Genomic DNA, 22,488 nt, shown 5'->3' on the forward strand with positions numbered 1-22,488 from the left:
CTAATGGTAAAAGTTAGATTTTGGAACCACAAAATTCCCTCTCCCAGTGATTTTAGATTCAAGCCATATAATTATGAATATTGATAGTCACTGGAGATTTACCAGATCATTAATTTTAGGGCTCGTGAGGATTGTCAAGGTATACATAAGCTTACTCAGACACCTCACATTAATAAAAAAAAATATAATTTATTTTAAATTCTTAGTTATATAGTTTATTTTTTAATTTTTTTAAAGAACTTGTCTATACCCAAGATAAATAAAAAGGATATGTGATATTATTGTACTGTTGAAATATGGTAAATGATTTTTTTTTTATACACAATTTCAATGCAATTTATTTCATGTCTTTCAACTATTTTGCAATTTAGCTTTCTTGCAATTTGCTTTGTAAATTATTTATAGCTTTATGATCTATCTTTTATTCAATTTACTTTCTTAGGTTTATTGTTTTTCTTTACAATTCATTTATTTTTACTATTTTATTTACATGTTTTTATTTACTTTCTTAACCAAATAATGTTTTCTCTTATTCTTGTTGGCAAGAAACTATTATTATTTTGCGTAATAATAATTATTTTGGCCTCATTAGTTTGAAGTATTTTTTACCTTTAAGTCATTTGATTTATTTTTTTTTCCTCACTTTCCTCACTTTTTCTCTTTAAAACTGTAGTCTAAATTGAAATTTATTTTCATAAACAATCCATCAAGTTTTTTTTCAATCGTGTTTTTTTTCTCAACAAAACCAAATTATTATCTCATATACAGGCTAGGGCTTAAAATTTATTTCATCCTAAACCTATAATTTGTGGGAACTTTACTTTCTCTAGAGAGGCTAGTTATGCTTTTTTGTAAACTTGTGCTTAATAATTTATTTCAAAGATGAATTTATAAACCAATTTTTGCTATTAACTTTTAATAGTTTCAAAAAATCCAAATGACGCACGGCGACCACACCAAAATTAATTATTTTGCAGTCATTTTGTAAAAAAGTTGATCAAATTTTGTGGCCAAACAACTCATCTCCTCTGCCAGTCTTGCAAATCAAATCTAGCCAAGGTAGGAAAGGGCGCCACCAAAAACTCAGTCACGTCCCAAAATAATGGCTTCAATTTTTTCACTGTGGGTTTGCTAGAGATTGAAAAAGAAAAGAAAGAAAAATAAGAAGAAAAGGAAAAGAAAAAGGCTAGTCTCAATGTCTAGGGATTTTTAGTTTAATAAAAAAGTTGTATATTAATATTTTAGTAACTCTTTAGTCAATAAATAAAATATAATAACATTTTTTAATTTTTTTTTTGTTTTTTTTAAGCGGGAGCTTGAAAATGTAAATTGTTATTAACATATAAATTAACTCTGAAAATATAAAGTGTAATTTTCAAAAGAATTAAAATATAAATAAACTAAAAAAAAATTATTTTTAATTATCCTCATAATAATTTAAACATTGCTTTTCTTTAAAAAATTATTTCTCTCCAACCTACTATATTTTCAAAGTTTAAAAAATCTATCTTTTATGTTAGACTTCTAGACCTTTACACTTAAGTTTCTTATAATTTTTTTTTTCTTTTTTTCTCCCCCTTTCCTCTTTTTCTAGCTCTCTTCTTAAGAGGATATTTATAACGTTCTTCTAAGATTATATGAAGTCTTGAATCCATTTTTAACATTTATGGTGATAAAAACCTATTTAGAAGTATGAGCACAAAAAAAAAAATCAGTTTTTAATTTATTCAATCAAATCCTTAATTACCTATCAAACTTTAATATTTATACAATTAAATCCATACCAAATAAACTCTTAAAAATTATAATTAAGCCCCCTTAACCTATTGTATAAGGCTTGGAAAGAGATCGAAGGGGTGGTATGGAAAACCAAAACGGTTTCTTACAAAAAAATAATCTTAATCTAGCGTAGAATCTACAATGAACTAAAAAATCTACTATACGACTGATCCTATCTTGCTCAACTTTTTTCCTCCAGTAATTCCTGTGGCATTTATACTTACAAATACGGCAAACTGCACACCTATAACCAATGCTTTACACAATTTTGAACGAATTTACACTGCAATGTTGTCTCACCTGGGGAAACAGCCTGACACTAAAGGTAAAAGCCTCTTTCCTGGATCCTGTTGACAAGACAGAGAAACCAGGACATGTACTTCTTTCCATGCATCAGTTTCTTTGAAATCATGAACTAGATTCGTGGGCCCAAAAAGCATCTGGATCTGGGCAGAACAAAGAAAAGTCCTGGATTTCTAGATTAGCAATGTGCCAATCTACAAAACGAGCTTGTACTGACTTGAACAGCAAAAGGATAGTTGGCAACAGCCACCATTTATCGTCCTCCCTGTTGGCAAACATGATCAAAAGCTTTTCAGATTCTTGATAAAATATAAAAGATGCAAAAGCAAAGAATGAAAAAAGGTAAGCTAATCAATTCCAACCATATCAAGGCATGCAACATAGGATGAGATGGTCTCTTTGGCATGAGTTAATAGATTACGTCACCTTTCAGACATATCAAGACCAGGTTAACAGATCAAGTCACATGATTCTGATTGATTTTACTGTATCTCACATCTCTTGTCTCTGTTCAACGTATAAAAGAGACCATCTACAGAGTCTTTTCCAAAGAGTTCAGAAAAATTGGAAGAATTTGCATAAAATATACATGTAACTGTTGTTGGGTTTTGGGAACAACTGATGCAATTTTCTTTCTGCAAGAGCCAAATCTTTGTGTGGCCTTTCTTCAAATCCAACAAATGGAGAAACCAAGGGGCAGATTATTAAGAATTCCAAATGCAATAAGTAAATAAATTCCATCATTCAATATGAAATCAAAATCTACACCAGCAATGAATAAAAAGGCTCAACAAATGAAACCAGTTATTTCACACCTTTGATCCAATACAAGCATTAGATAAGACAGCAAAGCATTTAGTAATCCATAGTATAACTTAATACGACAGGTAAATTGTCATTGAACTTCCTCATATTGAGCAAATGAATGCTTAGGGACTCGTACACATGTATATTTCATCAGCATGCAGCATATTACTTTGCCTTGACTGGCAGCTATGATTTTTCATCTTACACTCCAACCATTTGTTTTAGGACAGATTAGATATAAAACCTCACCTTCTAATGTTCCATGTGTTTTCCTCATCAGGTGGTCGGAAAGAAGAAAATCCATAATGAAAAATACCACAAGTGAAAGCTACAGCCTGCAGGAAGCAACAAAACTGTTATATAGCTTATCAAGTCAACTAAAAGAGAGTAACTCGTGAAGTGAAAGCAGAGTAAGTAATTTAAGTTGAAGGCATTATGGGATGTGAAGTTTCTGCCTTAGCTAATGGATTTAAAAAACTATTGAATGTCAACTAGGATAAAAGAGAACTTGTTTGGAAAGCCAAAGCTCTCAAGAAGCTTCACAGTAGCAAATTGTGACTAGCAAGTAATTTGAGAGAAAAGCACAGCACTTTTGGTACAACTTACAATGTTAGACAGGGATGTCGCATTCCATAATGTATATACACGAGCAAGTGAGGCTCTTCTAGGTTCCCTGCTGAATAAGGCATTCATGCCTGCAGGGAATGGAGAAAGCAAGGATAGAGGAAGAACAAGCAGTACAGCAAGGAAAGCGCCAAGAGAAATCCAATAGAACTGAAGTAATGTGAGAAGTGTGACAGAAAGATCTGCCAAAAGCATGATAGTAATGAAAAGCTGTAGAGTATCCTGAAATTAAAAAAAAATAATAAATAAAAGAATAAAAGAATCTGGTGAATAAAGAAAGGAAAACAAGAGAGAGGTGCTAAATGAATAGCCATCCAGTACCTCGCGACCGACAGGTCTAGTATTATGCAATAAGAGAGAGAGTGGAAAGAGAAAGTCCCTTTTAAAATCCAGAGATTTCAAGGTAGCTTCATTCAGAAGACCTCCATTAATTCCCCCCGTCATCTTTTTGCGAGATAAAGCTTGACTCAAGTATGGCTGCTCTTGCTGAAGCTGCTTAAGACTTCTGCTCGTACATGAGGCATTGTTCCTGTAATATGAATGATTGTTCCTGTAATAAATGATGGCTAACTGTATAAGCTGACATACGAAGACTCAAGAACAATGAAGTCATTGCAGCAAGATGTTTGGATCACTCCATAAAAATAATATACGTGCAAGTTGCTTTGGATACAAGATTTTTTGTCTTCACAAATGCAAGTTTTTCTCCACTTTTTAAAGCATATTCCTCTATCCAATTAAAGACATTAAATAAAACAGTTTGAGAACTAATGGAAAATGCTCTTTACAACTTGACTAATCAAACATTATTCTGTCTCTTGTGGCTGTCTCTGCAACTTCCAAATCGGTCTAAATTCAATGAGAACATGGACGGACACTAACACACTATAGATTATAATTCTCAAAATTACCTTGCTGATTCACCATTGCTTTTATCTATGCAGTCAGACTGGTGCATAGAATGGAGAGAATAATCACCAACCATTACTAAGACACCTAACTGATAGTAACCAGAAGCAGTAGCTTGGAACCATCCTAGCTCTATCTTAACTCCATGGAACTCGAGCTGGGTATTTCCATGGCTGCATATCCAATCAATTACAGGAAGTAGAGCAGTGCGGATAGATCCATGCCTCACAGTCCTCAACTGAGCATTTAAACCAGCCACCAAACGATTCCAGACAGTTGCAGGGACATGCTGCAATGATGTATTTCTGCATGTCAGAAGAACTTTGGAGAAAAATAACATGGTGCTTAATCTTATTTTACATCAAAAGTCATACCTGACCAAGAAGACTGGTCAATAATGTGTCACTATGTAGATTATAAGGTGACATATAGCTCCCATCACCTCCAAATATTATGCACATGGGAAATCTCTTTTGTATTATAGACACTATATCTAAACGCTTCTCATCACCACCAAGGAAAAAGTCAATGTAAGCAACCATTAAATCTGGTGTCGCCCCAACCTGCATCAGTTGCCGCTTGTATAAAGACAGTATGAAGGGGGGGGGTATTCTCCCACTTGAAAAGAAAACACAAATAAAAACTATTTGAAAAGATAAACTCAGCAAAAAGCTAAATCATAGGCCATTTCAATTGACACCCTTCAATTGATTTTTTTTCTAATTTCAACCCTCCAATGAGAGTATTTTGACAACACCCCTTTTGGTATATTTTGTCCAATATAGCCATTAAATATCACATGCAAATCACATGTTTTCCTTAAAATACTATAAGTCAAAAAACTTTTGAGGATTAATTTCTTGATTTGTAATCTTGTTATATTACATACGACATTTTATCATAGCATTAGCAGAGGTTAATTTTTTTTAATGTTATTTCACCAATTATTTATGATATTTTGTAAGTAAACATGTACAACTCATATGCTAGTTAGTGAAAAATACAAGGGATGTAACAGAAGTGATGCCAATAAAAACACTATAGTTTAAGGGTTGAAATAAGAAAAAACAATTTAGGTCAATTAAAATGGCCTATAGTTCAGGAGGTGTTCGTACATATTAGCCTAAAAAAAAAGAACCAATACAAAACATCCTAATTTGTAAAGGAGTAGAATGGGCGGACCAGCCAATGGACAGCATCAATAAATTGCTTGGGCTGGGCTATGGTTTTATAGTACACAACCAGCATGACAAAACCCATGATGGATTACCTTGCATCCCTGTACCATATCGCTAATCTGGTCAAATCAGCTCCTCAACATGAATATGGGTAAAATTGACCTCTCTACCATATAAACAGGACCATTTCAACCTATTTTTAGTGGAACTAGGACAAGAGTCAACATCTAATTAGCTAGCAATTGGTCAACTGCAATTGTTTGGTCTAAAATGCTTTGTGGGGTCAATTATAGCCTTTCATGTAGAGGGGCTGATTTAACCATACGGTATAGTGATTTGAACCTCAACCCATGATGAGCTTCTGCCAACACGGAATGGGGACTACCACAACACGACCCAAATATGTCATGCTTCAGCATAACATACTAATCAAAACAAAATTTACTTATTTCTATATACTTTAAGACATATGTAAGACTTGTTTGTTTAAATTTTTTTATTAGCTCACAATTCATGAGTAATTAAAACCAAATAGAAAACCACTAGTAACCTATATGCACATATAATTTGTCAACATATAAGAGGTACTTAGGTTACTTAGATTTGTATATTTTTTCCTTCCATTCAATTAAAAAATAACTTATATTTAAAAAAACCATAAAAAATAATTAAAGTGGAGTGGCACAACACAGCAATTGCTCATGGGTCTAGGATAGCAGCATTTAACATGCATGAGTGTTTCTTTATGAGCTTCACAACACAGAATTTGCTCATGAATACATTGTTTTCTGAACAAATTATGAGCTTCAAAAGACAAGAAAAACATAATTGCATGCATGAGCATTTCATATCGATTTGAAACCACCAGCAAGGCAGTACTAAAGTAAAGGGGTGCCAGTATCATGTCAGAGAAAATGAGAAGTGGCTGTTAGCCTGAAGTATTGAGAACTAAAAGGCCTGGAAAAAAGTGATGTTCTGTAAATGGGGCAACTGAAAAGTTAAGACAGCAAGTCAAACCTTCATCCCCTTGTATAGGGCTCGAGATCGACAAGAGCGAAGACACGAGTGGTCATATTCAGACTTGACGTATTCCTGAAGTCGATGAATTTTATTTCTCTGCCGCCACTGTTTCCAGGACCATGCACAAGGATAGGCAACCACTGAAAGTATACTGTGAACCGACCCTTCCCACCAATCATAGGCAGCAACAGAATTTATATCATCAATAAATCTGTTAAAAACATCTTCATATCTGCAAGCAGATCAAAAAGTTTTTTCCATTGTAAATAATAATTAGTAGATATAGAATAAGATGGAAATGATAGAGGATCGCACAATCTATGCTTTCACTTCTAGGGCTTGCAAAGAATGTCCAGGTATGTATTGGAACAATTCACAAAGGACCATATCTTAGTGCAAGAATAACTTTAATAGGATAAAGTTATACAGGACAGAAATGGAAAACTAGCACAAAATAAGAAAAGCTTTACAATTTATTTTATCATGTCAGCATCAAGAAGTGGATTTAGTCTACTCAGGTCAAGAATCTTGCATGAAAATATGTAATCAATGAAAATCATCTGAGGCATAAAAAATTAATCCCAAACATTATATTCAAAAACAGTCAATTATGCCATCCTTTGGTATCCTTGAATCACTTACACAATCTCAATAATTGCATTGGGAGGAGAATAAGGAAGATGCCAGGGTTCCCTAAAAGTATTGGGACCCATAAAGTACATTCTGTAGACATGGCTCTGACTTTCTTCAGCTCTAGTTCCTCGCACCTAGGTTTAAAATAAGAATCAAATGTGAATTGTCAAAGTGCTGTATCCTGACCCATTTATAGCTGCAGATTATGTAGTCAAAGGCAGTTCACTATGGAAGTACCTCTGATAGGGAAAGTAGATGTGGAAAGTGGTGATGACTCTGATGCTCAACTGAACTTGCACCATAACAAGAACCTGATCCTACCAATTTGACTCTCACTGTACTCAACAATAGAGCTAGAAGCACCAAAAGGAAAGACAGAATGAGGGCAAAAGGCCAAGGGCCTCCAAATGTATACACCAGCTCTTCAAGAGGAGTATAACAATTTGGCATCCTGTACTTGTCAGATATGCATTTATATGGACAAGATGGTTCACTAACTCCCCCTGCAGTGACCAGTGTCTTCAATATCAGACCATGTCAGTTAAAAAATGGTAGAGATAGAGAGATTCGTGTCAATCAGTGTAACACAAAAAAATACCTCGAACATATATAAAATTTGCACGATTAGGAAGAAGATCAAGAGAGCAAGGAATGCAAAGACTTTCATCAGATCCATCGACATCTTTGAAAGTACCAAGAGGGCATTCCTACAGATAAGTTGCATCATTAAATTATAGGAGACAAGTCAAGCAAAAAATCTAATAATCAAGAGGGGGAAGAAAGTGGTCCATTCAAAAATTTTCATTCAAGCTTTCTATTCTTGGTACCAAATTCTTCATTTTGTGTACATATTTATGTATTTGTTTCTTTTAACTGATGGTAAGAGCTTAAAAAAATGGTTTCAGAGAATTTCTTCACATGATTCCTTTTATAATTTGATAGGATCAGAATAAGTAGTATATATAATTGCACTAGGTATGATGGAGTAGATTTTCACTTTATCGTACAACTCTCACCAGAAAAAATAAAACATATGCCTGCTATCCCTTAAATGTTGGTGTGAAAAATTAGAAACATCCATTCTACCCTTCCACACTTATTCTGCAACTTCTCATTTATCATTAAGAAAAAAAATTTACTAGTTTGTAACAATGACAAATTACACTTCAATAGTAGTGAAGAATAAAATGCTAGTTAGACTCGTTAGTGTTTGTGCATTTGAAAAATAGACTTCAGAGTTCATTTGTCCTGATTTATAACCTTTACATGATTCGTTGAAAGTATATCATATACCCAGATTCCACTGAGTCCATTTTTTCAAGCATGATAATATTTTTGCATATTTAATTATTCATATGCCAACCATTTTAGGTTAAAGAAATTACTTCAGCATAATAATCAAACGACCAAAGCATGGGTTACAACCAAGTTTGTAGAGATTATTTGGCTTTTCCTAGTCCTACAATTAGGAATCCCAAATAGCACCAAGAAATTAAAGACTCAAAGCTAAAGAAAACAACAGTAAACCTCTTAATGCTCCTAGAAGACTCTACATTATCAAAATCCTCTGAAAAAAATGCAGGAATTGCACATATTGTTGACCTGGCCCTGCTTATAAACTGCCCTGATTACATTGACTTCAAGAATGAAGCAACAGAAAATCACATGAAAGCTGTGTAAGAACAAAAAGTACCTTGCAAAATGTACCATATAGGCCCTTTGGGCATTTTTTCCCAGTGACCGTGCCTTCCTCCCCAAAAAGACCACCATTTTCTCCAGCACCTCCACTGTTGGACATCATGAAGTAAACTTGTTTGTTATATGCAACTCCAAATAAGACACTCCCTTATCAGAAAATTAGTTATGACAAACTGTCAATATATGTTGCATGAGAAGAGAGAGAAGGCAAAAGTGAAAAGCACTATCAGCATTTCCAGCCTTGATGAAGAAGTCCACATGGTTGTTTCTATATTGGAATTTTGTCTTTCATATCACATAGCATGTCTATCATGGTTTGAATTTGTAAAATTGAGAGAAGATAATGATAGTCATGGCCTGATCATATATAAATTTGAAGCAAGTACATCAAGAATATAGTTTATGCAAAAGGTTTATACTATGATGTCACAAATCACATGAGAAATTTTTAAGATTTTAACCGATTTGTTTATAAAATTCCATGTACTAAAATTATTATTCTATATCAGAAATCCAGGCTATCATAACATTATAAACAATGCCTGCAGTTAATGCTAAAAATACCTTGGGAAATATTTTAAAAGATTGTTTGGATAAATGAAGTGATAAAAAACACAGTTTAGCATCAAATCTTTCACATCGTTCAATAAAGCACCCTAGTAATTGGCTTTCATGAGGAAAAATAGTTCTTTTGAGGTTAACAATTGTCTCGAAGCATGGGATACTCATTTGTGGAGCGAGTAATCATTTCCATGCCAATGAATTGGTATTCAGTGGAGCATCATTTTACAATTTCTTTCAACTTAAATCATGGAGTGGTAGAAGATGTATGAAGATAACAGACAGAAAAGAAACATTTAACTTTCACTTTTATTTTTATTTTGTATGAAATCTTTTTGTGAAGCTTCACCAGAAGAAATAATGTCCAAAAAGAGTGATTTCCTGTGAAGTTCAGAAAATCAAAGTCACCTCCAAATTATTTCTATTAATTTATTATGCACTTATTCTTTTATTTTCTGTATAGGAGAAGGCTTGACTTACAATTCTAATTATTTCTATTAATTTATCATGCACTTATTCTTTTCTTTTCTGTATAGGAGAAGGCTTGACTTACAATTCTAATTATTTCTATTAATTTATCATGCACTTATTCTTTTCTTTTCTGTATAGGAGAAGGCTTGAATTACAATTCTTTTTTTTTAATAAAACAAAACGGCTGATACTATAACAAAGTGAAAGCTATACGAAGGAGTAAGCATCACCTGCAAAAAAGAATGAGGATTTAGAAATAAGAAAGGTATGATTTGTAAACCCATTTTATCTCAACTAAAGAAAGATTTGACCATTACTGATCTAAAAGAGAGGGGAGAGGTGTTGGTGGATCAATGATCGCTTTGCAAGGAAGCAGCAAAGGATCCTTATCTGATGTAGAACAGAGAAAAGAAGAGAAGGAATGGAAGAAAGGAGGAAGAGGAAGAGATGGAGAAGGACAAAAGAGGACGTAGAGAAGAGGAATTTGTTAATTTATCATTCATATTGTCCCACAATAGAACTATTATTTGCTTTATATTGAGACAACAAAGAAACCCTAGGTCCTCCATCATTATAAGCTCTCACTACTTTGTTTTGGTGCTGTAATGCCATGGGGAGCTGGTGTTGAAGCAGTGGGTGGTACTGCCTATCAAGCTCTATGAAAGAGGTAATTGCTCAAGAGGTGGAGGATGTTCTAGAAGAAAGAGTTACGAGCTTGCAAATAGCTATTTTGTGGTTTGTTATGCAAGTATCAGCACAAAACAGCATTGCCAAAGAAGAGCCAGCCTTACCCTCTTTATTTCTAGCACACAAGGGAATCTTCACAAGGGTAGATGGTTCTGGAGTTTGTTGAATTGTAATTTTGTAGTTTGTTATGCAAGCAACAGCACAAAACAGCATTGACAGAGAAGAGCCAGCCTTACCCTCTTTATTTCTAGCATACAAGGGAATCTTCACAGGTGTAGATGGTGCCAGAGTTTGTTGAATTGTAATTTTATATCTATGTTTTGCTTTCTGTGCATAGAATGCACCTTATTGGTGCCTTTTAATGGATTTTGTTAGCTTAAAAATATATACATAGACAAGCACACACACATAAAAAGAAAAAAAGAAGCATACCTTCTGTTAATTGAACCACTTATACTTGCAACTGGAACATATTCATCCCCAATGTCTATTTTATACCAATGAAAATGAACCCTTCCACCCCCACCTCCTCCACCACCAAGAGGACTGCCATTGCCCCCACGAACAGATAAAGACGAGTTTTCTGCAATCATAAGCTCTTGCAGGAAAAGAAGAACCGTCCCTCCAGAACCTCCACCAAGTCCACCAATCAAAGAAGCATTACTATTTATTGATGCTTTATCAAAGCTTTGACCATCTACTCTCAAAGATCCATAAAGATTGAGCTTCAACAGCGGCCACTGGATGGATCCCATCACTAAAAAACATGAAGCACAAGTTAGCAAGCATGATCTGGGAATGATGTCGAGCAGTATGCTGTAAGTGAAGAAACTCAAAGCTCACAGAATAAGATTGCTAATATCTATGGATAAGCGAACTACTGTTCAGAAATATTCAACATCACAATCAACTGTAAGCAAAAAAATTAACAACATGAGGTAAAAATGAAAATTTTATTGCTAAACTTGTGATTTATGAAAATACTACCAATCATTCCCCCTCCAATCACATTGCCATAGGACTGATTGGGACCTTCGGTTCCGCTTCCCAATTCACAAGGAAGATCAGCTTTACCATATTTATTGCCGCCATTACTCACAATCCCATTAAAACAACCTGAGCCCCCTCTCCCCCCATGTCCAGCCCCACTACCAGCTCCTTTGGAATAGTTCCCTTTCCCAATACCACCACTGCAACCTGAAGAGAAGCTCTGCATATTAGAATTAAAAATATACAACTGTACACCAGGGATGCTCTTTAAAAAGAGCAGTTCAATTAGAACAATGATCATGCGCCAGCCAAAGGACGTAATGGAATAATGCTGGGAATACTCTTTACTACCTAACTCTGATGCAGTAATCAAGCCATCAACATCAATAATGATAGTTCTTGCCCTGTGGATATGGATGATACTCCCCTTTACAATGCCATTTACAAGGAGGTCCTCGACACGACAAATCTGCCAAATATAAAGTGAATTTTTTTTTTTAGAGATTTCACAACTAAACACTGATAGAAACAGAGAGCTGATAAATCAAAATAAGAGTTAAAGCCATAAAACAGTTGCAAACTAAAAGATTGCACAGAATAAAGGACCAGCCAGCACTGAGACATAAAAGAGAAATGACGACTTGGTTCATAAACTGATTGAAGTCTAAACTGTTAAAAAATATAACTGTTTCCATCATAATGAGATAGTTGATGAGACATCAAAGAAAATTTTGAGTCCCTGAAACTAACAAAAATCCAAGAATGACATGCTGAAGATATGTGGAACACATGCTTCAATATATGCCGATGTGAATTATATAAAGATGGTTTCCAAAGAAATGCAGCACTACAGCTAATATTGTGGCGGTACCAAACAATTCTACCCTGAAAGCATTATAAATGGACGGGTTTTAAGAATAAATATATGCTATCCGATGCCAAAGCTGCTCAATTTATCTATGATAGTGGCATGCAATGTGATGTTTCGTGACATTTCCAGCCAGTCCTTGTGTTGAAACATTAACTTGTTCTTAGATGACTCCATAAAATTGCAAAGTCACAAACTTAAGCTGATGTTGCATGTAAATGATGACAACAATTTTTGACATTCTATTAAGGGTGCCTTGGTGTCATATTTCAACATTCTCAACTTCTCCTGTATTATATTCCTTTAATTCCTTATTGCTTAAATATACTTAAACATGAGCAAGATTAGCCTCGCACAAAAAGTCATTTTCTATCTGCCTCAAGCACAGACATATACTAGTATCTGAAATAATCATGCTTTAAATTTAACTGTTACCTGAAGTGAAAACGACAGTGTGTAATTAACATGGCAATCATCTGGGGGAGTTATCAAATCTATTGGACATGTCTGACTCTCACAAAGTGATTTTGTAACCCTGCAACAACAATAAAATAAAATAAATGGTTCAATGATAAAGGGAATATTATGATGCTTTAATGTTATTAGTACAGCATATCCCAGTACTTATAATAGAAGTTCATACTCACAAACTTCTGCTAGCATTATCATCCAATGGAGCTTGAACTAAAGAACCAGGTCCAACCTGTATTTGACGAGTCATAAGCAGTTATAGCAATGACAGAAAAGTCACACAAGGCTTAAAAAAATTCCCATTCATATCTCGAAAAACAAACAATGTGCTTATGGGATTAGAACTGTTCTCAGATATCATCATGAAATGTCACCCGGTACCCATAATTTCTCGTTCATAACATCCAAGAATAAAAGGAATTCATATATAATTATATTCTAATTTGAACAAGGTAAGAGTGCAAAAGCAAATAGAATAGATGACACCATATGCCATTATAAAAAAATACTGCCGCGGAATTTCAGCTTCTAACAATATTACAGATAAAGATGAAGAAGAAAGACAAGGTTGGAGAGGATAGTTTTTTTTTTTTGTCCTCCAATGTATCAACACAGTTTTCATTATGACTTTTTTTGCATAGGGTCCCTATCCAAACCACACACATCTTTTTATCAATCTCAAATGTTTGTCCTCGCTACCTTCTTGGGGGGAAATATCAACCGTCTCAAACAATTCCTTGCAACCATCTCCCAGTTGTAGAGCTTACAAATCTATGTGTGTTGCGTGACTGTTATATTAGGCACATTACATGCTCAGAAAAATTCATTAATATTTAAAGCAATTTGAGTTTCAACATGACACAAAGGTTACAATAAACCTTAAAGAAAAACACAGCAACATAAATAAAAAATGGATCAAACGTATGCATATGCTAATGGCTTACAGTTATGTTATAAAAAAGAGACAAGGAAAGTCGCTGGCCTCTAATTGTATCACCATGACCCGTCAACTTCAGTAGTCCTTGACCATATAACCCCAAATTTGAATTTGAACTGAGGACAGAACCTGCCTGCAAATACAAGTAGATAGAAGTCTCGAATTTTCAAATAGAAAACAAAAATGATACATGTTTGAAATGATAAACTGTAACAATGAGGTTGAAAGTATTGTACCGTTAGAACAATCAGATTCCTGACTTCAAGGACAGAAGCAGTAACAATAGTATTTCCACCTCCATCTATTTCAATTTTGGAGTTCCACATGAGTAGCATTTTGATAGCAACTCTAAATGCGCCAAAAACCTTCATTTTTTGTTGTGGAAGATTTTAGGTCCTCAATAAAAAATACAGATAGATCTATGTGATATTTGAAGCATGGAAACTCAAAACAAACCCAAAAGAGAAGTTATTTGAAGCATAGAAACTCAAAACAATCCTAAAAGAGAAAAGTCTTTAAAACACGCAAAATATAGCTGCAAAAACTGGCATATAAAGGGACTTGAAAACCCACTTGATTTGATTTCTTTCACTTTTTTTCCTTTTTTCATTAATGAGATACAGTGTTCAATTACTTGTATTCACTCTTATTTATTCTTGATGAGAATATGTAGGGAATATGGCTGCAATAAATGAGTAGTAATTAAAAGGCTAGACTCAATTTTTTCAATTAATTAGACAAATTAGTATGTGCACTGATAATATTTTATTTTGATGGAATAAGTTCATTGACAAACGGCAAGAGAACACAAAGTTGGGCATTAGTCATAATCCAAAGCAACACAAACGATTTCCCTGGTCTCATTGCATATTCAAACATACACCTCTCTCGATAGCATGAATGGGATATAAGTTGAAGTTACTGTCCTTATTTAAGCCCTTGCAAAATTAGATCTCATTTTTTTCCTTCTCTTCGTCGATAATCTATCCATTGCAAATTGCAAAATGACTTCAATATTCATTTTTCTTGCCAACTAGGAGGAGGTGATGCCCTTTCCTCTATAGCCTTCCCTCACGCCAATCCCCAAATCATGCTCCGTTTTGTTTTCCATCCTAGTCTTTCGGCATCAATGTTTTCAGGAACTTGGAAGCAGGGTGCATTTCTTCAGACCTTCAGTTTTTCAGTCCCTTTGTGTAACTTAAGTTGCATGTTTCCCGTTAAAGGTTTTGTTTATGGATCATTTCAAGACAAACACATGCATATTGATTCAGCCTAAATAAAAAAGAGACATGAATATTCTTTCAACAAAGATACCTTTATGATAGAATCGCTCATCAAAAGCTCTTCTGCTACAAGCTCAAATTCTGATACTGGGAATTCAGACAATCCAAAGACAATGCTGCCTCCATGATATAAACTAATCTGGCCTCTGACCTACAGTCAAGGAGTTGGAAACAATGCTAAAGTATTATTCTCCAGAATGTGAGAAATTCATCATGCAGCAAAGAACAGTTGTTGTGAAGAGCAGTTATATTGTAATGTCAAGGGTGCTTATGTAATCTCATGCTCTTTCTCAAATATATATATATATATATATATATATATATATGGTGCAGGTTGGGAACTAACCTAATCTCCAGCCTCCTTTCCTTTCATCTCTCGTTCCCCGCTCCCCTTTTCTATTCCTCACATCTCTCTTGTCCTTCTCATATCTTTCTCTAATTCTTAAATAAATCTTAACAATAATGGACATTTGAAGGTAGAGGCCTTCACTGAAGGCAAAGTGGTTGGACTTGATCACTAGATGACATGAGGTCTACATCAAGATATTGTACTTTCATTGGTGGTAATCTAGTCTCATGGAGCAAGAAGCTATATGTGGTGGCACAATCTAGCGCAGAAGCAGGGTATCGAGCAATAGCACACGGATTGTGTGAATTCCTATGGCTTAAAAATCTGATGCATGAATTGGGAATAACAAATGATGATCCCATGTCACTATTTTGTGATAATAAAGCAACTATCAACATTTCTCACAAGCACATTGAGATTGATAGGTACTTTATTAAAGAGAAGTTGAGTAATAAGACTATTTGTATTCCCTTTGTAATGTCTAAGAATCAGTTAGCCGATATGTTTACCAAGGGACTTAGGAGTAAGGTGTTTCACTATTTCACTTGCAAGATGGGCATGAGAGATATTTATGCTCCATCTTGAATGGGAATGTTGTGGGGAGTATTTATATTATAATATCAAGGGTTGTTGTGTAGTCTCATGCTCGTGTGTACATGATGTACGTTGTGAACTAACCTAATCTGCAGCCTCCTTTCTTTTTCAACTCTCATTTCCCTCTCCCCTTTTATCTTTCTCACATCTTTCTTCACCTTCTCATATCTTTCTCTATTTCTTGAACAAATCTTAGCAAAACAATGACAGTAACACTTTATGAAAAACATAGGCGACAGAAGACCAAATTTCTCCACAGAGACCACTGGAAGGCAAAGGATAACTACTCAAAAAGTAGTAGAAATGACAGCATCCACGGGTAACTATGGCAGAACAAGGGTCAAAAATATACATTTAAGTTTTCCATGTTAAGTCCAAGAAAGAGTGTCTACTGGAGAGAAGTTAATGAAATCTCCTAGGAGAAGATGTCTCCTGAACCTATCACTTTCTAAACCAAATTCTACAACAGATTCATTAATCAACTTCTTCATTAACTCAAGCTTCAAAAATCACAAATGACACAGGCTAAAACAAGCATGGATTCAAAGGAAAACCTACTATGCTAATTCAGTTAACATTGTTCACAATCTACAACAGAAATAAACATATGGTGAGTAGATGTAATGTAACCAAATTTTGAACTTGAATAATCTATAACATTAAAATTTAAGTAAAAAATATTAATTTCAAAAGTAGCCTTTCTTCATTTTCCATCAATATGATGATAACCCCAGTCAAACATATTTTTAATTAAAATCAATCAACTTCAAAAGTAGCCTTTCTTCATTTTCAATCAATATGATGATTAACCACAGTGAAACATATTTTAATTTAAAATCAATCAGAAAATGGATTGCAATGCTTTTTGGCATGTAATGTCAAGGTGAAAATTCGCCATCATAATTGCATTCACGTCTGGCCCACATGACAAGTCAGATATTGGGTTGCAGAGAACTAACAATGCATTGGCATGTTATCTTTTCAAGAAGAACCTAGTCATAAATTACCAGGGAGAACAACCAACAAAGCACCAGTGCATCTAAGAGTTAGAGCACACAGCTTCACTTGAGAAATCAATTCCATTTTTTAAGGAAAGATCAACTTTGGGAGATGATTTATGTGAATATTAGGTGCTAAAACTTGTTGATGTCATAAGTAGGCAGAGAGCACAAACATGAGACCAATTCAACAAAATAATAAAATATGTATGCATGAAACGACAGTTTACACAACCTGAATCCTGCTCCAAACCAGGGGGACCAAAACTTTTGCATAATTCTCCACAAAAACATTTGACCATAGAATCGTGGTAGGAAAATCAAGCAAAGGGGTTTCTGTTTCTGTCATCACGTAGTCATTGCTCACTCTTAAACTGAGTAAATCTGCGTTAAAGAATGTACCAGCTGCTCCAGCATTCCCAGGACAGCCAATACTCAAACCACCTGCCACAAGGAAACATAACTATCTCAAAACAAACCACCAAAAGTTCCATCTTCTTGGAAGAAGTCCATACATGATAATAATTACAGAAAAACACATTAGCTGTTGTTCACGGTGAAGATAGAGAAAAACAGATTCATGACTTCCAAAAGAGAAAAACAGCAAAAATAAAAAGATGATGAATGCATAAGAAACTAGAAATACTAGTTAGAAAATGAGACATGAAATGTGGTGAATTCAGCTCACAGCCAATGGAACTCTTAGTACCACACCCAGCAGGGTCTCATAACAAGAAAACTTTATTGGTTTCACATGTACCCCTATTGGCCATGTATAGATCAGCTTGGCACCTTTTTATCAAATCATTGAAACAAAAGTATAGTCATAGCTTTTGAGTCCAAGGCTAGTAGGTAAATGGCTCAATCTCATCAAAACGAAATTTGAATATGCAAGTGGAGCCTCTTGCACATGAATGAAATATTATAAGTTAACTAAAGTTGCTTATACTACTAGATACAGATGTGTGATCAGAACAAACCATGTACAGTAACTTTCACATCTTCCTGTATGCTATAACAATCCAAAGAAATTCTTCCACCGCCACCTCCACCCCATCCCCTTCCACCTGCTGCACTGATAGTTCCATATCCCTTCCTGTGCAAGTAAAAGACGATGCAAGAAGTTGCATAAAAGAATTAACCAGGGAAAAAAAAACCTGCAAAAAAATTAGAAAAATTCTTCCCTAGTCCTGATATGATAAGAAATGCATCAAATATAAATCTCAACAGTTTAATGCCCCATAAATAGCCCAAAAAAAGGAAATTCCAGTAAATAAAATCTCATCATTCAGCTTCCAAAACCTTTTTAAGGAATTGAAAATCTATATTAGAAGACAGTAAGAAAGCATAAAAAAAGGGATTCTATCTTTCCATCTCTTTCGAAAAAAAATAAAAAATATTATAAACATGACAACGACAATAACATGAATTTACTTGAAAGATAGAACAAACAACGCAGAATCTGAGCTGCCTACAACCTTCTATACAGACACCTTTTGATAAGACCCACTTTGCTCTACTTATTGTAACCTTTGATTGTATTCACTGCCTTGACCTAAAGGGACAAGAAATCCCCATTAATAGAAAAAACATGGTAAACTTTAACCCAAAAAGAGAGTGGTCAAAATATGATTGAAGATGTGCTCTGCTAAAATGTCACTGAACCAGACATCCAAATCAAACTGCTGCAAGCTACACAGAATTGAAGACAGAATACTCTAGAAAATTATTTCTAGCTAACTTGAACGAGGATTAAAAAGAGGATGAACCTCTTCGACAGCATAAAGCAAGAGAAGATCCAGTAAAAAAAGATGAATAAGAAGTGTCAGATCTAGGATCTATCCAATCCCCCTCCACCACTCTTTGTTTCAAACCTTATAGCCAAAGAAGTGTATGACTGGGGAGCAAAACCATGGAGGCTCCTATAAATTTGTGCAAAGTAGCAGACAGTAAGAGAGAGATGATAAAGAAGGTGGGCAAGCATGCCTCAAATAGCCAAGCCAATTTCATCCATTTCTAGTCAACCTTCTAAGAGTAAATAGATGATCATAAACTTTTTTCTATTTCTCTATACTCTAAGGGAACAGGGTTCCCTAATTCTGATTATGACTATCTAATAGGGATACTTGCGCACTTGAGAAAACACTTCAAGCACCGCAACACTAGTAGAATACTCTAGACATGAATTTTTTTATTGCATTGCTCAGTTACTTGATAATAGTGTAGTTACTGATAAACCTTACTTTCAATTTGATAGAGAATACAAAGAAACCTATTCAAAACTCGATCTTACTTTGACAAAGTTATTTAAGGAGTTCATACAAGAGGCCTGTTGATAGTGAAAAGATGGTGAAAAAAAGGGCAAACAAGCATAGAATTAGTCTATTCAAACAGCGAGGACTCACAGTTTCACAGCATGCACAAATATGCTTCCACCAGACCCACCTCCCCCAATCAGCCCCCCATCCCCACCTTCTGCAGCGATAGATCCATTCAAGCACACAATCTCCTTCACTTGAATCTTGATGCGTCCTCCACCATTCCCTCCAAATTTATTCCGAGACGATGTGCCACCGCCCTTACTACCATAGCTCCATGGCTCAGCCAAGGTTGACCATGCATAAACATCACCACCCCAATTACTTGTCTTGTTCCTTTTCAAACAGGAAGCACCTCGACCACCATGCCCACCACCACCTCCATCATCCCCAACTGGTGTACCACTAGTTTGAGGTGGTGGTGATCCACCCAAGGCTGTTGTATTTATAGAAGAGTGACTATCCATGGTCAAGTTGGCAACAGCAAAAACAACTGAACCAGCAACAATTTTTGCATATTGACCAATGTTAACATTGCCAGTCATATTGATCGTCACCATACATCCTTCTATTGGGCATGCAATTGAAACATGTGGAAGTATCTCTAGGTTTCCCGTTCCATAAATATAAAGATCAGAATTCAAATACAAATTTGAGTTTACCAAGCATGTGGTATCTAATGATCCCACTCCTTCTAGGTCCTCACAGGATACAGAACTGTTTAATGGCAGAGAAAATTTTAATGTCTTGGCATAGCTAGAGATGCCACTTCTAGAGTGATTGCTTGAAATTGAACCGGAGTTATGCAACCCATTTCCTGACCAAATGCCCCCACCCTCATGCTGCCCTGGCCCAAACAAAAAGGTGGACATACAAAAATTCCCTAAAAGAATGCACCAGCAAGTGTACCATAGCATTAGCAAAGGACACATTACCGCCCACATGAACAAAGTACCAGGGCTTCTTTCCTGCACTTAAAACTTAAGTTCCTGAGGATCAGTTGGTTCAGTATGGTCATACACACGCGTGGTGCAGTCATTAATGCCCCAACTCTTCAGAGATACAATTGTTTCATAAAAAAAAGCCACTGCTACGATCTGGTTGCAGTTAACCTGTCAAGTAAACCAAGAGTTTATAATAAGATTTGAAAACAACAAAGTGAAATCGGCAGTCAGTCTAGCACGCTAAAGTGTGGGATTTGATTATTTTCAATAGAACATTTCACATATAAAATTTTCAGGAAAAGTAACCAATAGCCTTAAAAATATAAAACAACATTCGACCACAAAAAAAAAGGGGTACAACAACCGTTTTAAGAAACAATATTTCTCCTCGTTCATGTAAGATTTTTTCCGGTGTAAAAAAACTTAAGCATCCTTTTAGCATGTTATGTCGAGTTCGAAATGATAACTATCGTATCTTCCCATCACTGACACTTTGGCACTGGCAACACCATTTTTCATCTTTTCTTTCTTTTCAGAATTGATTTTCAGTCTAGATTGCCACATTTTGCTGCATAATGTTAAAATATTCTCATCCCTAATCTTCTCTATTTCGCGAAACAAGTTAATTTTAACGCGATTCAGTACGCATAATGTGCTTTTGATTTTTTTATATAATTACTATAGAAAATCAATTCTGATAGTATTTCAAAAATTCAAATATGGAACTTCCACTAAAAAAAAAAAAACTAACTGATCATTTGAATTCATTCATTCACGCAAATCTGATCGCAAATTCAAAATTCATCACACATAACAAAAAAAAAAAAAAAAAAAAAAGCTTTAATAGCAAGAATCCAAGCTTATAAAGTAGAAACTCGCATTCTCACAGAGCTTTAAACAGAGCAAGTGAGATTCTACTTCGAAACACTAAAACGAAAGCGATCTGCCGTTACAATTCTCGCTTCCAAAACTAAAAATCGAACATCAAGTGACCAAAATTAAACAAAAAACTCACTTGAATCCTTAAATGGCACAGAGAGAGTACAGTGAGTGTGAGAAACGAAGTAACGTGTTTGGCGAGAGAGAAAGAAGCGGAAATTTGTGGTGAATCTAAAGGAGCAATGCTTCGCTATTTTCGTAAATGGTTCTCTCTTTTATTTCTTGCTTAAAGTCTGTAACTGTTGTCTGTTTCTTTTGCTTTAGATTACTACCCTTTATTAGTATATTTTTTATTTTTAAATTGATTTGATACTGTTTTTCTCTACAAGCTGAGATAATAGAGAAAGTAATACGAGTCCAAGCTACGTTTTTGCATAGCTGGAGATTTAAGCCTGTTCTTATTTTTTATAATATTTAAAAGGCGTCTAGCTCGGAAGTACCCTCTTGTTTGTGTCAAAAATAGCAATATTGCCCCTGGAAACCGCAAGTGGATCTCAATGCAAATGCTATTAAAGATTGTGATAACATATATTTTTTTATTTAGAAATATTCCGTAATAATTGTTATTTTTTAAAATATTATTTATTTAAAATAATTTTTTTATCTGTAAAAATTTATTTTTGATATTAATATATTAAAATATTATAAAATCATAAAAAAATTAATTTGAAATAAATAAAAAAATAATTTTTTAAAAAAAAAATACTTTTAAAATACAAAAATAAATATAAACTTAGATATTTTTCAACTGTGATGATAATTTTGAATCCAAGGTATAAGAAATATTTAAAATTTAAAAAGGGAAGTGTAAAATATGAAAGCTTAAAGGGATATCCTTTTAAACTTTGTTCCGAACATCATATTTGAATAAGAATTAACTATATGGTCAACAATTGATCGGATACGTTAAAATCAAAAGCTTGGATGCACAAGTTGAAGCATGAACCGCGTGTTAAAACTATAATATGTAGTTGAACCCTTGATTGGATGTTCGATTCTATAATTGGTTTATTCATGTTTTTTTCATTCAGATTTCATGGTTTTTTAAGAATTCATTGCATTTTTTAGATAAATAATGGTAAATGACGTCAAGCGGTGAAGCTACCTCCTAAAATTAAAAAAAAAAA

General features: G+C 34.5%; 1 protein-coding gene across 3 annotated transcripts; it reads right to left on the reverse strand.

Moving 5' to 3' along the window:
* Positions 1-1,701: 1,701 nt before the first annotated feature.
* Positions 1,702-21,737, reverse strand: LOC118062960 (uncharacterized). Of its 3 annotated transcripts, none has more exons than XM_035076856.2 (23): positions 21,438-21,737; positions 19,566-20,590; positions 18,141-18,256; positions 17,396-17,604; positions 15,251-15,370; positions 14,173-14,301; positions 13,944-14,069; positions 13,176-13,231; positions 12,964-13,063; positions 12,012-12,129; positions 11,658-11,867; positions 11,103-11,427; positions 8,947-9,040; positions 7,852-7,960; positions 7,491-7,756; positions 7,263-7,387; positions 6,618-6,852; positions 4,797-4,985; positions 4,425-4,711; positions 3,835-4,042; positions 3,496-3,735; positions 3,139-3,224; positions 1,702-2,347 (listed from the first exon to the last, which is right to left on the reverse strand). In XM_035076856.2, the coding sequence occupies exons 2-23, from the start codon at positions 20,420-20,422 to the stop codon at positions 2,188-2,190; spliced, it is 4,365 nt and encodes a 1,454-aa protein (XP_034932747.1). In that variant the 5' UTR covers positions 20,423-20,590; positions 21,438-21,737; the 3' UTR covers positions 1,702-2,187. The 3 variants fall into 3 exon arrangements, with proteins under 3 accessions (XP_034932747.1, XP_034932746.1, XP_073264133.1); XM_035076855.2 differs by having other exon boundaries at positions 3,835-4,063; XM_073408032.1 differs by lacking the exon at positions 21,438-21,737 and adding an exon at positions 21,302-21,433 and having other exon boundaries at positions 3,835-4,063.
* Between the last annotated feature and the right edge of the window lie 751 nt (positions 21,738-22,488).

Source organism: Populus alba, chromosome 3 (genome assembly GCF_005239225.2).
Source record: "Populus alba chromosome 3, ASM523922v2, whole genome shotgun sequence".
Taxonomy (NCBI): domain Eukaryota; kingdom Viridiplantae; phylum Streptophyta; class Magnoliopsida; order Malpighiales; family Salicaceae; genus Populus; species Populus alba.

Excerpts from the sequence above, each read along its gene's own strand:
- LOC118062960 (XM_035076855.2), bottom strand. The coding sequence starts at position 20,422 with ATGTGGGCGGTAATGTGTCCTTTGCTAATGCTATGGTACACTTGCTGG. Across the intron at positions 11,428-11,657 it reads GATTGGAGGGGGAATGATTG|TGATGGGATCCATCCAGTGG; the intron begins GTAGTATTTTCA and ends CATGTTTTTTAG. Across the intron at positions 4,712-4,796 it reads TGACCAGTCTTCTTGGTCAG|CATGTCCCTGCAACTGTCTG; the intron begins GTATGACTTTTG and ends ACATCATTGCAG.